Here is a 14651-nt window from a genome sequence, read left to right as displayed (position 1 = left end):
TTTAAACTCGCCGGTGTCAGGAGACTTTTGAGGGCCGTACGTACGAGAAGGGTGTAGCCAACCCTACATGACACCCTCCTCCTGATGTCACTCTAACGGCGCACCCTACCCACTTACTTCTGCCTAAACCTGTCCAAGTAGATGTTTAATGTGGATGCCACACGTTCGTGCAGCGGCTGCAGCTGCATGTACTTGGCTAGATCGGAGCAACCGGAGGAGCCATTTTTGTCAGATTTTAACTTTACTTTAACTTGAGTCTAACCGCGAGAATTCATCTCCTCCTCCTCATCCCATCTTGCATTGCCCCTCTACTACGACAGAGCGGAAACGATGGTGAGGGGGGCTGGAAAGAACCAAGCTAGGATGAATAGCTGAGGGATTTAAAAAAAAGAAGAAGCTTATCATTTATTCTGTCCAAGCATTCATTATGGCGAAGTATTGGTATCCATGGAAGGGTAAGTAACTAAGTCAATAAATGACGGATGATAATGAATAGCTGAATGGATAGCATCGAGTATAAAACAGTGTTTACATGGTAATTGTAATGGTCGGCTAAACAAATATAAGCTAACGGCTAATGGTCGTGGTCCGTTAAACAAACTAAGCACCAACTGCATTTTATCGTTCATTGTTGTTGCGTCGTTGCCGTGTTACCACACAGGTTTACTCTGCTTTAAGTCGGTCTGGTGTTACAGTTAAACTGTTGTCTGAATTACCTGCTGGATATGAAAAAAGGTGATATTCGCGTCTGTGGTGATGTCGATCTCGGGGCTGCTTATATCATCCGAACCGAACTCCTATCTGCAATTACATTTTAGATATCAATAATAACATTTCTCCTGCTCGAAATTGTATACTCACTGGTCAGAATGGTAATTAAAGATATCCATAATAACCCTCTTGCTTAGTAGAAATAGTATTTCAAGATATCTGCGACTGTGATTGTGACGCACTAGTCAAAAATAAATGTAAGATATCTAAAAATATGTATCGCAGATATCTGCAATTCAATTCTTCATAGTCAAAACGAACATTTCAGATATACAGTCTAGCTGTTAAATGTTAAAATCGGTTCGCCATAGACGCCAGAGGAGAAGAAGGACGTATTTCTTCTACGTTACAGCATCAGATTCCCAAACAGATAAGAAATATCGTTTTTGATGCATTTCTTTCTTAAGACTGTCACTTTATCTGATGCTGTTGTGGGTGGTTTGTGCTTTTCAGCAGAGCATCAGATTAATAATAGAACAATTAGGTCTTTATTCCAAAAAGATATTGTTACAATCCCTTACATAATCCCATGTGGGAACATTTGGTATAGTAGAGAATGTGCCTTGGAGAAAAGTGTGGTCCTTGCCTCTGAGTATTTTCCTCCTAATCACGTACACCAGTCTCACCAGTTGATTGGAAACACCAGTTAAACAGCAACGACTGTCCTAAAAGCCTGGCACGGCATGACAGTGTTTTATATTTAACTACAGTCAATATTATGAAAAAAATGTTGCCTTGCTTATAAACCATAGCACAGGCTTGGTGGAAAATAATAATAATTCTGACTAGGAACACATATTAACAATGCATCAGATTATATAAACTAAATATATATTTTGCATTTAAAATCTGAATGAATTAAAAAGAGTAAAATGAGTAAAAAAATATACAGACAGATGACAAATTAAAAGAAAAACCGGTCTAGGTCTGAATGCTTGATCCCTACAGTGAGGGGATCTGGTGAATCTGTTATGCTTTGGGAGGCATTTTGCTGGCATGGTTTGGGTCCACTTGTCCTCTTAGAGGGAAGAGTCACTGCAAATCAATACAAAGTTATTCTGAGTCATCACCTTTATGCTATGATGAAACATTTCTATCCTGATGGGAGTGGTCTCTTCCAGGATGACAATGCCCCAATTCACAGAACACGAGGGGTCACTGAATGCTTTGATGAAAATGATATGAATGATATGCTATGACCTTCACAGTCACCAGATCTCTCTCCACCACCATCATCAAAACACCAAATAAGGCAATATCTTCTGGTAGAATGGTGTTCATCCCTCCAGTAGAGTTCAGAGAGCTGTTTTTCCTCTAAGTCTTGAGTAACACTGCATATTGTCCTCTAATGTGTCTAATGATTAACTACCCGTGTGTGTCCAGCGCAAGACCCCTAAGAGTTAGAGGGATTCAGTCTTCAGCAGAGAAACCAGAAGAGTTCCCATTATCCAGTGTGAGTGAGGACAACATGAGGTGCTGGGGAGCACTCAGGTAATGTCTACATAAAACACCACAAAGACTCCTACTGTTCTCTGAAAGCCACCAGACCTGACCTGCTTTCCATTCTTCTAAGGAATTTAAAGGAGAACAGCAGTATTTAAAGCCACAGCTAAAGTGATTTTAACATTTAAAAACCAATTGAAGGGAGCTCAGACTATCTCTAGTATGAAAGCCGATGTGACATTTAGGCGACTCTCTGTTTCACATCTCTTTTTCCATCAGCTGACGCCTGAGTCTGAAAGGCTTATCTCGATATCTCCGACTGTGGTCGCCCATTAGCAGGACGAATGAGAACAAGCAACCTGACCATTAACTCAAACTAAAAAGCATCAACATGTCAATCTGTTTGAAAAGACACACAAGCTCCGTTCTGCTGTCTTCTTAATTGAATGAGTAGTAATTAATAATTCAATCCTAATGAATTATTAATGAATCCATTTCTTAGCCACTGTGTGAAAGCATCTAACTGTTTCGGTGATCATGTGGACAGTTGTTAGAAATTTTCAGGGTGTAATTGTAGTAGGAAGAGGAACACACATGAATAAATAACAGGGATGTCAAATAGTTGAACAACCAGCTTGATCCTCTTAAGTATCTCCTGGTTTAACTAGCGTGGTTGATTGGCACCCAAACGCTAACCAGAGTTTTTACTACAAGCAGAGCAAGAATGATTTTCATTTCCACATTCAAAGTCGTATCTCTGTGCAACCAAAACCTGTGGTTTAGCTATTTGCCTTCCTGAGCTTCAGCTGCTCATCAGACCCAGGTTCTTCCTGCATATAGTGTCTTACTTTATGAATGCACGCTCTGTTTATTAGGCTCTAGCGCAGAAGTTGTAGAACAACCTTTCATAGGACGCATACTCGCATCCCCTCTGTTAGTCTGACCGACTGCTTTTATCACTTTCAATTTCTTTATACAAATAGACTTGCCTCACCTTACAGTTCAACAGTCACAGTGAGCGTTCTTGCATTAGGAAACTATATTTTAATATTTGCTTTCAGCAGTTACTAAGAATTACTCAATAAGTATGTTGCAAGATGTTCGGCTTGCACGTTCTTAAAATTTTCCCGTGTTTTCCCGAATGTGACTCGGTCATGTGTGCTTAAATCCTTCTTGCCTCTTGTGCCATCACTTCACATCAAGGGTCTCGCTGCAAATGAATCATGTTTGTTGCATTGGTCTGTGGTTTGCATCGTGCACCAGACATATTACCCAACGTTTTTCCGGGGTAAGCAGGCGGTGGCATAGTGCTGCATAATTGTGTAAGGCTATTAAGTGTTTTATCTTGTGGTGAGAGCGCATCTGTCATTAGTTCAGGCTGTGAGTTGCACCAGAACTCTATGCACACTAACCATAGTCCACTCTCATAAAAGTGCAGCTATTTACTGTACTTAAAGCTTTGCTTATTCCTGTCTACCTTCGATGTAGATAGATTTTGTCCTGTTAAGTCTACAGCGGCTCTTACAGGGATACACGGCACAGAGTTCAGTGCTTATTCCGCACCTGTGAACACCCATGAGGACATTTGAATTGTGCTTCTGCTAAACCATCAGCGTGCCTGTTTGGTACTTAATAAAGACATGCATTTGTTACCAATAAAAGACACCAAAATTGTTCAAAACTTCAATCTTGATAAGTGCAAAACAATTACTGGAAGGTGGAGCAACATGTTAATGAGCCCTCTTTGGCACATGAGTTGAAATCTGATGGTTGAGGTGATGAAATACAGGAGAGAGACAAAAAGAAGACAGTTTTGAAATATGACATTGTAAAAGCTCAGATACTGGCAGTGGTCTGATTAGATAATAACAAAGTCTAAAGATGGGGTTTAGCATGTGTTCAACTACCCTACCTTTCATAACTGATTCAAGTGTTGGTATCTTTAGGGAGTTGTAAAACCAAATGCTGAACAAGACTTTTTTAGGTGACCTTAAATGTTAAAATTAACTTTAATGAACTGAAAACACTAAAATAGGGATAAGAGACTTCCTTCCTCCTTGAAAGTCAGTAAGACACAGAGTAGGGTGACATTAACCCTCTACTTCTGGTTGGTTTATCAACTTGTCTCTTGCATAATGTGAGCAGAAACTTATACTAGTTTTTGTAACTTAACAATTAAATTAACAATTCTCTCTTCTATGTGGGCATGCCTCCTTCCCCCCACTTTCTACATCTTGCCCTGTGTGTGTGTGTGTGTGTGTGTGTGTGTCCAGGCGTGTGTTAGTGCTGGGTGCTCTTTTAGGTTTTCTGTATTTGGCGATGGTCACTTTAGCGCAGTTCGGGACAGAGAAAAGCAAACCTGTGGACTTGCACGTCAACCCTGCACATAAAAAGGTCAGTATTCAGAATTGTGGGTAAGAGCGCTGAGAGTTTTAACAGCAGATCCACACATGTTACAGTGTCTAATGGAGTGTTAAAAAAAAGCATTTCAGATTGATTCCCTGTAGTGGCACCATCCCATATAACACAATAGACTTAATGCATGGATTTTCATGGTACACATGATTAGATCATGTGACTATATGAATTACAATTAAGTAAGAAGATTTAATTTATTCAAGGGAATTAATTATGCTCCACTATCAGACTCTTTAGGGTAAGTTTTTAACTTGTCAGATAACTGTACTCATTCTTGGATCAGACGTTGCCAAATTTAAATAAAAATGTATGTATAATAATAATAATAATAATAATAATAATGATAGCAGAAGTAATTTGGTTTATGTGGTCGAATAGGGGAAAAGCCTTTTTTTTTAAAAACATGTTCCTTCATACTGAGTGAAGTGAGGTATTGAAAAAAAGATGTTTAGTTGTTGAAGCCAGTTGTGCATGTAGTTTTTCAAAGATGTTCTGGAAAGGCCACATAGTTTCCCTCCATGTTGAAAGGGACAACAATCATAAAGAGAGTGTGTCTGACTTATGCATGTTACACAAATAGTTGTAACTGCTTTAACACTGTTCACTTTTACTGTTTTCACAATGTTTTTTTTTTTATTTTTAAAGTGGTTGCCAGTAGTTATGCGTGGCCACAGACTGAGCCTTTGTGCCTCTGATTCATAACATATAATCCTAAATACCAGCATGTACACATACCATTTATGGCTACGCCTACATGTCTGGACTGCAGTAAAACAGGTTCTGGAGTCAGATTGTAATGACCTTGTGGATGTCATTAGAGTTTCCAGCATATCTTGTTCACATGACCTCTTCTTTACTTGCAGCTAGTGCAGGATTATGTACACAGTGTTCTGGAGGGTCAGTGTCATCGCGGCAGAAGCAGGCAGAGTTTTTTAGCTCGACTCTCTGCTTCCAGTCCTGCGACTCAGCCTTTCCTCTGGAAGGACACGCCGCTTCCTGATGACCTCTTTCTGTATCCGCCCCCATTTGGGTTCAGAGGCCTCCGGGGCAAAGTGGAGGACCTGCTCAAGCAGGTGAATACAACTTCTATATCTCTGTCGCTCTATCGTTTCTATTTCATCCATACAGTATTTGATAATTATTACAGGGTAATAAAATTAATTGAATGGCACTTGGTGTGTTCCTGGCCATGTGACAAGAGGAGATACCAGAACACCTAATCTTGTAAACGCTCAACCCAGAAAGCAAAATTGCTGAGGCTCAGATCCGGGCCAAACCCGACACTTGGGGGCGGTTTCATCCGGCCCACATACCACGTGGAATGATGTTTCCCAGATCTGGGCCACAAGCAAGCCGTATGTCAACCAAGAACAAACCAGATAAACCAGAACTGACCCACATCCAGAACACCTGAGAGCACCACCACATCATTTGATTTTGGATATTTGGGCCATATTTGCTATTTTACATGCGGGCCATTTCAGGCTCACGTCCTTTTTTTTTTCTGGGTCAGAAGAAGGCCAGCAGTGCCGAATCATTGCCTGATGTGGCCCACTTCCATATGCTATCTGGGAAAGCTTTGTTTTTAGGTGTGTTTTGATATGAAGGGTTTGACCTTTATTGACAGCTGCTTCTACCACATATCACTCTCAGATTTGTGTCAGCTTTGTTCTGGCACATAACTGCACACAAAACAGCAGGATGTGGCTTGTGGTTTTAATAGAGTAACTCTAAATACAATGTGGTAAGGGAAGTAGAACAGCGGGACACAACGACAGTAGCCAGCTGCTTCTTCTTTTTTTTTTTTAAACATTTAAAAGTTTTACTTGACTAACAGTAATTATATTTGAAACATGTGCACATGCAGTTTGATGAGGAATAATTATTTTGTGGGCAATCAGAATGATGATGAAAATATTTACAATCTGACTAGCACCAATGATAATTCAGTATATTTCCACATACTGTTTTACTACTCCAAATTTCTATACTCTTTTTTTTTTATTTAACCAGGTAAACATCTCATTGAGATTAAAATCTGTTTTTCAGATATAATAGATTATAATAAGAGACTCAGATTACAGATATATTACATTTATGTCTAATCAACACAAGAACGTATGATAATTCTGATGACAATCTTACTAATAAGTAGGAATTTACTTTACAGGCTGAATGTTAACATTAAATTCAAGATATCTACATTCAGTTTTGACTAGTATTTATATTTCAATGAATGATATCTTCAGTTTTTCTCAGTTCAATATAGTTTAGTAATACTTTTTTGATATCTGTATCTGTAGTTATTAATGGTCATAATGCACTTGTAGACACCTAGAAGTGACTTTGGTTTCCAGCTCTAGTAGGAGCTGACTTTGACCAACTTATTCCAAACAGTAAACGCAGTAAATCACTGCTGCACCTCTTGTCGGAATAATATCTAGACAATAAAGTGAAGCTCTAAGGGTGAGCGGTGAAGGTCAAAGAGGCTTTTTGATAAATAATATAATCTGCATGAAAGGTTTTGCTTAACTGATAACATTGCTGGCTGAGCGGGAACTGATAACTGAGTTTAGAGTGAGGGCAAAGTAGCTGCACTGATATAATCTGGCCAGAAGTGCAACGAATGGAAACATTTCAACCTCTGTGAAAGTTGCCCGTAAACATCCCTGCTAGTATTTTTCAATCTATTAATAAAATGATTAGTGATGTGATGATATCTGAGCTGGAAAAAAAGATGAAAAAATGAAGAATCCAAAGAAGAATCCACAAATATGATTTAGAACTCGATACATAAGAAACAAAATGCTTTTCCCATTTTTTTGATTAGATCATCTTCATTGTGGTATAAAAAAGCCAAACAAATATAAGCCAAAACAGTACACAAACACTGGATGTCTGGCCGTGGGGAGTATTTTTCCCAAGAATAACAACATTTCAGCCCCCAAGCGTCCTTTTATTATTCAACAACATGACATATGCATATGAATGAATATGAATATGACAAAGTGCATTTTTATGTTTTTTACTGTACTGTATTTTTCAAGACACAAACCTTATCATCTGTGAATTTTCCTTTAAAGCTGCCAGACTCTGCGTCCCAGCAGGAAAAATCAGAGAAATGTCGACGCTGTGTGGTCATGGGAAACGGAGGCATTCTCAGAGGCCTTGACCTGGGCCCACTGATTGACCGCTTTGACATCATCATCAGGTAATAAAAAAAAAAAAAAAAAAAGACAGTGGAAGATGTTGGATTAAAACCATGTGTCTTTTTGGAAAGCTCACTCTTTATCACTGCACTCTATTACATTAAAATTGTGTCGCTAGGAAACAGCTTGAGTCCAAGTTTATTTCCTGTCAGCTGCCGAACGATAAACATGAACTCAATTATAATGTTTATGATGGAAATTGCCACTAAGTGTAACAAAGCATTTATTCTCATCTATACATACATTATACATGTGGTGATATGACTGTATCAATCTGATTTAACGCTATAATGATCCTCAACTTATACCAAAGTCTTATTACTGACAGTTCCCACTGTGCATAACCAAGAGAGCCGTATAAGTCAACGAATTGCACTGAAAATCTGTTAATCAGTGACTCTGTGTGTGTGTCTCCCTCACCCAGGTTAAACAGCGGTCCTCTGGGAGAGTTCAGCGTCGATGTCGGGAATCGAACCAGCATCAGGATGAGTTACCCGGAGGGCACGCCGCTCCGCTGGGTCGACACAGACGCACAAACTCTGTTCGTAGCTGTGGTGTATAAAGGCGGAGACATCAGCTGGACGTCCGCTATGATCAACAAGCTCACTGTGGTGAGTAGTGCTCACATCCAGTACATATGTCTAAATTGTTATATTTACAGTATTAGACTTTTGGCTTTTTTTTTTTTAGAGAGTTTTCTGTCTTTCCACACATACAGTGCTGTCTTTTGATATGAAAATGATCACATTTAAAGATATCAAATGTCAGCATAAATTCAACAATGGGCAGCTTTGTTCTGGAAATTCTGGCTATGATTTTGACCATCAGAAAATTTACAGTTTATTGGTTGAATTCCTGCATAAGTTAACATAGTTTTTTTTTTGTATTAAAAGATAAAGGCAGAAACTTACTGTAATGTTTGTGAAATAGGTGCAAATCAGATTTGACTTGATCAGGCCAAACCTTTGATTTTGTCAATGAGTGGGTGATTTTTTTTTTGTTTTCTTTAATCCACAGAAACAGCTGATATGCTCATACATTTACAGTAGAAAGCAGTCAAATCATCTGCAATAAGAGGAACACAATCTCAAGAAAAATAATGGCGTTTGAGGAACTAATCTGAATTTGTAAAAAAAGTGTGAAACATTATAAAACAATTGAGAGAAACTACTAAAAACACAGAAATAAACTGACAAGTATGGGCATATTCTCACTTCTTGCAGCTGCACTTTGCTTATTTCCGAACACATACAGAGTTCACACATTAACTCTCGAAACCTGCCTGAAACTGCGGGTGGATGTGGTTAACAAGCATTAGACCAGACCGCTCAACCATTCAGTTTTCCCTAAGCGCTTGAGCAGGGGTTTTCAAAGTATGACAGTTATTATTATATTAACATAATTAATTGTTACATATTATTAATGAAATAGGAGTCATTAAACCAGCTTCATGGTGAATAAGAAGGAGACAGAGTGACATGATAGGATGGATAAAATACACTAGACAATTTGTGGAAAGGGAGAGAGAGAAAGAGAGAGGAGAGGACTTCATTCTTCTCACAGGAAGTCAGTTTTACTCGACCCTACTCGGAACAGATCTCCGTGTTGAGTAGCGAAACGAACCAGCAAACATTTCTACATCACACTGGCCTGCTCCTCCTACTGTTTCTAATCTGGATGCCATCACATAATAGTCTTTGTTTAACCAAGACTCAAAAGCGGCCTGCAGCTCCGATAAAGAATCATTTGTATAGATAAAACTCGTCTGTACTGTACTGATCTATGACAGATGTGTGCTTTGTGTGGCAGCCTCTGTGGGACTGGCTCTTCTTCTGGCAGAAGGTTCCAGATCAAATCCCTCTGGAGCGCAACATGTTCAGACTTCTCAACCCGCATGTCATCAGAGAGACCGCACTGGACCTGCTAAAATACCTCCCACCCACACAGCGCCTCTGGGGCTGGGACCAGGTAATAGACACCTCCCAAAGCAGGGAGTCCATCTGTTTGTCTGTATGTTCTCATAACCAGGATAACACCCACATAAGCAATAAAAAAAAACACAAAGACAGATTTGTAAAACGTAGTTTATTATATTTGATAAGGTTATAAAATGTAATAAAAAATTTGCCTGTATTTACTGTAGGACACTTTTATTTCTATTTTACTTGTATTCTTATCTTATTTTACTTTGTCTTATTTATTTATTTATTTAACAGTTGGTTACTTACTACATGTGACTGTTTATAGTTAGATATATTAAACAGTCCAAATTTAAAAGTAGTTTAAAAAAAAAAATCATTTATATTCATTGCATTAACTACATACATGTGCAGTAGTTGTGTGTGCACTTACTGTACTTTGCCCAGTAGAACCATTAGTCAGACAAGCAAACACATTTGCTCATGTGCAAATCAAATAAACTATATGAACTTTGATAAGAAAAATAAAGATATATGTAGTTAATTGGATTTCCTATTGGACTGTACCACATACAGTATATTCTCATCAACTCAGGTACTCGTAAACAATCTTAGTTCATACTTTTCTGTAGGCATGTGCTCAGCCAAACTAATCTGATCATACGGTGCTCATTACATAATCACTGAAATATAAGAAAATTGTAATTAAAATAAGACATACTACAACTTTAACTGTATATTGTACAGAGAGAAATCATTATCTCTGTGGCTGGTAGTCGTTTTTGAACATTTAAACATACTTTAGACCAAATCCTCTTTGACAGGGAGCCAGTTGTCTTTTTTGCAGACATAACACTTGCTTCCTCTGTGAGAAAAGTGACAAATGTGTTTCCCAACAAGTGCAGATGTCCACACTTTGCTGTGTAGAAGTGGCTCCACCTTGTGTTTGGTTTTGGTTACTGCAGCACTGACTAAAGTAACCACCACAACCATTCACGTTGTAATGATACTAGTGCGGTGCCTGTTCCAAACGTGCCTATTCGGAATGGGCTAATTGCTTATTACTTGCATATATATATATATCAACTGACTAATGTAGTAATTTAAACGAGAAAGAATTAATAAATTAAATGGTTTTAATCCAGACAGAAACGTCAACAGTGAGAATAAACTGAGGTTGAACCAAAGAAGCAGTTTACAGCCTTCCATTGATCGATCTGCAATCTGTCTGCACTCCTATTGGCTAGTTTTACTGCCTTCGCCTCTGTCTTTTTTCTCCTTGTGCACTCTAGGGTTGGGCTGATGGGCAACTGATGGGTCTGTCCATCTTTTGTGTGGATTACATTACTCTTAATGGCTTTTTACTCTCAAAGCTTTTATTGCACTTACAGTAATGCAAGGAGTGTAGTTATTTGTCGTCAAGTGGACCTGGTTTACTGTCTCTCCGCTGCTCCGCTCAGAGGACACACACTCGCACACACACGGAGTGCTCAGCCCCGCCCACGGTGAAACAGAGGACAGGAGAGAAACTTAGTGCGACCACAAATGACAGCAAAATGCAGTAGACGCAAACACTGAGCTGAAATGAAACGAGTGCACATAAATTAGGTAAATAACATAAATAAATAGTGTCTACTGTGTTTTGCTGTCATTTATGGTCACGCTAAGTTTCTCTCCTCTCCTGTTTCACTGTGGGTGGGGTTGAGCACTCTGTGTCTGTGTGTGTGTGTGAGTGTGTGTCCTCTGAGCGGAGCAGAGGAGAGACAGTGAGCCACATGAAGTACTCCAGTTGACGACGACACTTGTAACGTTACTGTAAGTGCAATAAAAATTTTGCAAGTAAAGAGCCAATAGGCGTAATTTAGCATCGACCCCTCTCTGATAACATCGTCCATGGCGATGCTTCACTGTGGACATCGTCATAGGCCAATTCTGTAGACATCACCCAACCCTAGTGCACTCGTTCTTTCCTCTCGGGCAGTTTAACTTAACGGGGCGCGTGCCTTTGTCTTGCTCAGCAAGTCAGAGCCCAGAAGCCCCGTCCCGCTCTGATGTGACAGTGTTTATATCAAACAGTCCACGCAGCACTCTGACACAGAGCTGAGCGGCTCGCTGTTCACTTGTTTATTCAAAGTTAAATAATATTAAACATGTCGTATGTCCCAAATTGTACCAAATTCAACACTGCACTTCCTTAGGTCCCCAGCAACATATCCGACAAGTTTGAAGTTGATCAGATGAACGGTTCTTGAGATAAGCGAAGGACATTCATACAGACAGACCGAGATTCCTTGCTTTACAGTTAGATTAGATAGTTAGATTGTATCAGTTACTGTCACATCCCTACTTCATATTATCTGTATTGAAGGTGTGAAGATTGAGCTCAGGAGAGCTGTTAACAAATGATAACATTGACACCAAGATCGTTCTCGTGTCCCTCATATTTGATTCTGGACCTTTAACATAAACCATGCTGAGTGAGAACCACTTGTATATTTTTACTGAGCAACGGCACATTTGTGCTTTTTGTTGTATCATAACTGTAAATTTTACCAGCTTCTCCTGGTAATCTAAACCTCCAGCAAAATACCATTTAAATTTATTTAACATCTACGTCAAGTAATAGACCTGGTATGAGCTATTTTCTCATTTTTAAAAATTGATAGTCACCTACTATCACTCAACAGTCTATGCTAAGTTAGTAGATCTGTCAAGGGCACATGACAACAAGGAGGATAAAGTGATTAATTACACTGATGTGAGCCCACTGAGGTAAAGAAAGAAAATGAATATCTATCATAATGATAAGAAAACTATTAATGCTTAGTCTTGTTGCTTGTCTTTTTCTGCAGAATGTGCCCACCCTGGGTGTCTCTGCACTGAATTTAGCCAGTCTGCTGTGTGACGAGGTCAGCCTGGCAGGCTTTGGGTACAACCTATCCCAGCAGGGGGCGCCACTGCACTACTATGACCACCTGCCCATGAGCGCCATGCTGCAGCAGAAGATGCACAACGTGGACAAAGAGACCAAGCTCCTACAAAGCCTTGTCAAAGAGGGAGCCATCACTGACCTGACGGGGGGGATTCACTGCTCCTTCTGCCCCAGCTGACCTCCACATATTTTACCATAAAGCGTTTCATTTTTTTTGTTGTACATTGCTGTCTGAGGACAAAATACTGAAGCAAGTACGCAAGTACTGAAGCAATGGCAAGACTGGCGGTATGCGAAACGTGCTTTTTGACAGCAAAGGACTTGCGACATGTGAGATGAAAGACAGCTGAGAGAGAAACTTGATGCAAAGATTGAGAAAAAAATCTAATATATTCAATACTTGACACAAAGTGCTTCTTGCAGGACACAAAAACAGAAAGTAACCATCGTAGTCTTTCAGTATTTCAGTTTTCCCGTTGTAACAGCAGTTATATCCATCTGAGCTATAGACTTTGAAACCAACCAATCAAATGCCGTTAAAGTTCCTTTACTAACATGGAAAACCAAGTTTTCATGTGGAAAATGTAGAATTATAATTTTGAATGATTCTAATCCATATTAGCATTGCAGACATGTTTTACTCCAGACAGTCGTTGTGTTGCAGGTATTTCAAACATCAAGTCTGGACTCCAAACAGCAGCTTGTGTCAATTAAAACATAGATAGCTCACCCACCTCTAAATTTAGGACTGCTTCAATTGGTAATACAATAGTCTCTTTGGTATCACTGGTTGTAAAGACATTTTGTCCACTTACAAACTGAACGACAGAGCCTTTGATCAGTATGTGTTGAATGTTTCAATGCATTTTGAATTATATTATTTATTTATTTTAACACTGGAACAAAAGGATTTGTATTTAAAGTTTTAAAAAAAAGTCCAAGATGCCTTTGCAGTTTTATTTTTATGTTTTAAAAGATATGTCAGATTTTAAAAAAAAGAAAAACATATGTAACTTGTTTATGTTAGTCTGGGCTGGTCCGTGAAAGCTACACCAATGAAAAATGTTATTTACAAATTGTGCGTTTTTTTTGTTGTTTTTTTTTAATCATTTGTATAATTTTCATTGTTTGTTATGTAGTTAATAACATTTCCCCTGAACACACTTGTGTGTGGTTACTTTGGAAATGTTCATGTTCTTTTCCTCTTTTTTTTCATGTTCTGAAGCTTTAAATTTCATCCATTTCCATGAATACAGTCAATTCTTATGTTTTTATTAAATTACTTAATAGCCAACACAACTGACATCAAGCTAATGGAAAAGCACAGCCAATATAAAGATTAATACCAGTCATATACTCGGTTCAAATGTGAATTTCTTACTGTTCTCTGAGGAAATAGTCTTGTTTTAAATGGAAAAGTTTGTTTGTCTATGTGACCAACAGAAAGAGATAAATGCACCTGTCTGTATTAATCACATTATGTGTTTAAGAACATCACGGAGGCTTAAAGAGACATTATTATTGTGATGCAGTTTACTTTTCTACCACGTCTTATCAGTCTTAAGTTGTTGCACTGGATCTTGTTATAAATTGAATGTACATATGATGGAAATTAAACTGAAAACATTCCTACAAGTTGATGGATTTTGTGGGGTTTTGCTCATGAATCATTATCCCTTAATCATTTCTACATTATGTCTTTGTTGATAGTAATTATGTGATTTTTTTGTCTCTGATGAAGATTGATTATATTTCCATTAATGTGACTCCACAATGCACATTAAGGTCCTGTAAGCAGCAAAGCCCTTCATAATATCAGATCTATCTATCTATCTATCTGTAATGTTCCTTTCGTTTATCAGGTACCAATGATAAATGTCAATACTAAACAGGAAAAGATGATTTTCTTGTCAAAATTGTAAAAGGCCATGTTGCAAAAATTAGTACATTCTCCTGAAA

General features: G+C 38.6%; 1 protein-coding gene across 2 annotated transcripts; it reads left to right on the top strand.

Annotated features, from left to right (window-relative positions):
• Positions 1–43: 43 nt before the first annotated feature.
• st3gal5 (ST3 beta-galactoside alpha-2,3-sialyltransferase 5) lies at positions 44–14327 on the top strand. 2 transcript variants are annotated; one of them, XM_042418109.1, is made up of 8 exons: positions 44–455; positions 2155–2262; positions 4488–4608; positions 5496–5705; positions 7716–7843; positions 8266–8452; positions 9651–9809; positions 12613–14327. In XM_042418109.1, exons 1-8 carry the CDS (start codon positions 448–450, stop codon positions 12868–12870), a joined length of 1179 nt encoding a protein of 392 aa, XP_042274043.1. In that variant the 5' UTR covers positions 44–447; the 3' UTR covers positions 12871–14327. The 2 variants fall into 2 exon arrangements, with proteins under 2 accessions (XP_042274043.1, XP_042274044.1); XM_042418110.1 differs by having other exon boundaries at positions 253–333.
• Positions 14328–14651: the final 324 nt, after the last annotated feature.

Source organism: Thunnus maccoyii, chromosome 8 (genome assembly GCF_910596095.1).
Source record: "Thunnus maccoyii chromosome 8, fThuMac1.1, whole genome shotgun sequence".
In the NCBI taxonomy this organism is placed as follows: Eukaryota; Metazoa; Chordata; class Actinopteri; order Scombriformes; family Scombridae; genus Thunnus; species Thunnus maccoyii.
This window is presented reverse-complemented; position numbering and strand designations above follow the sequence as displayed.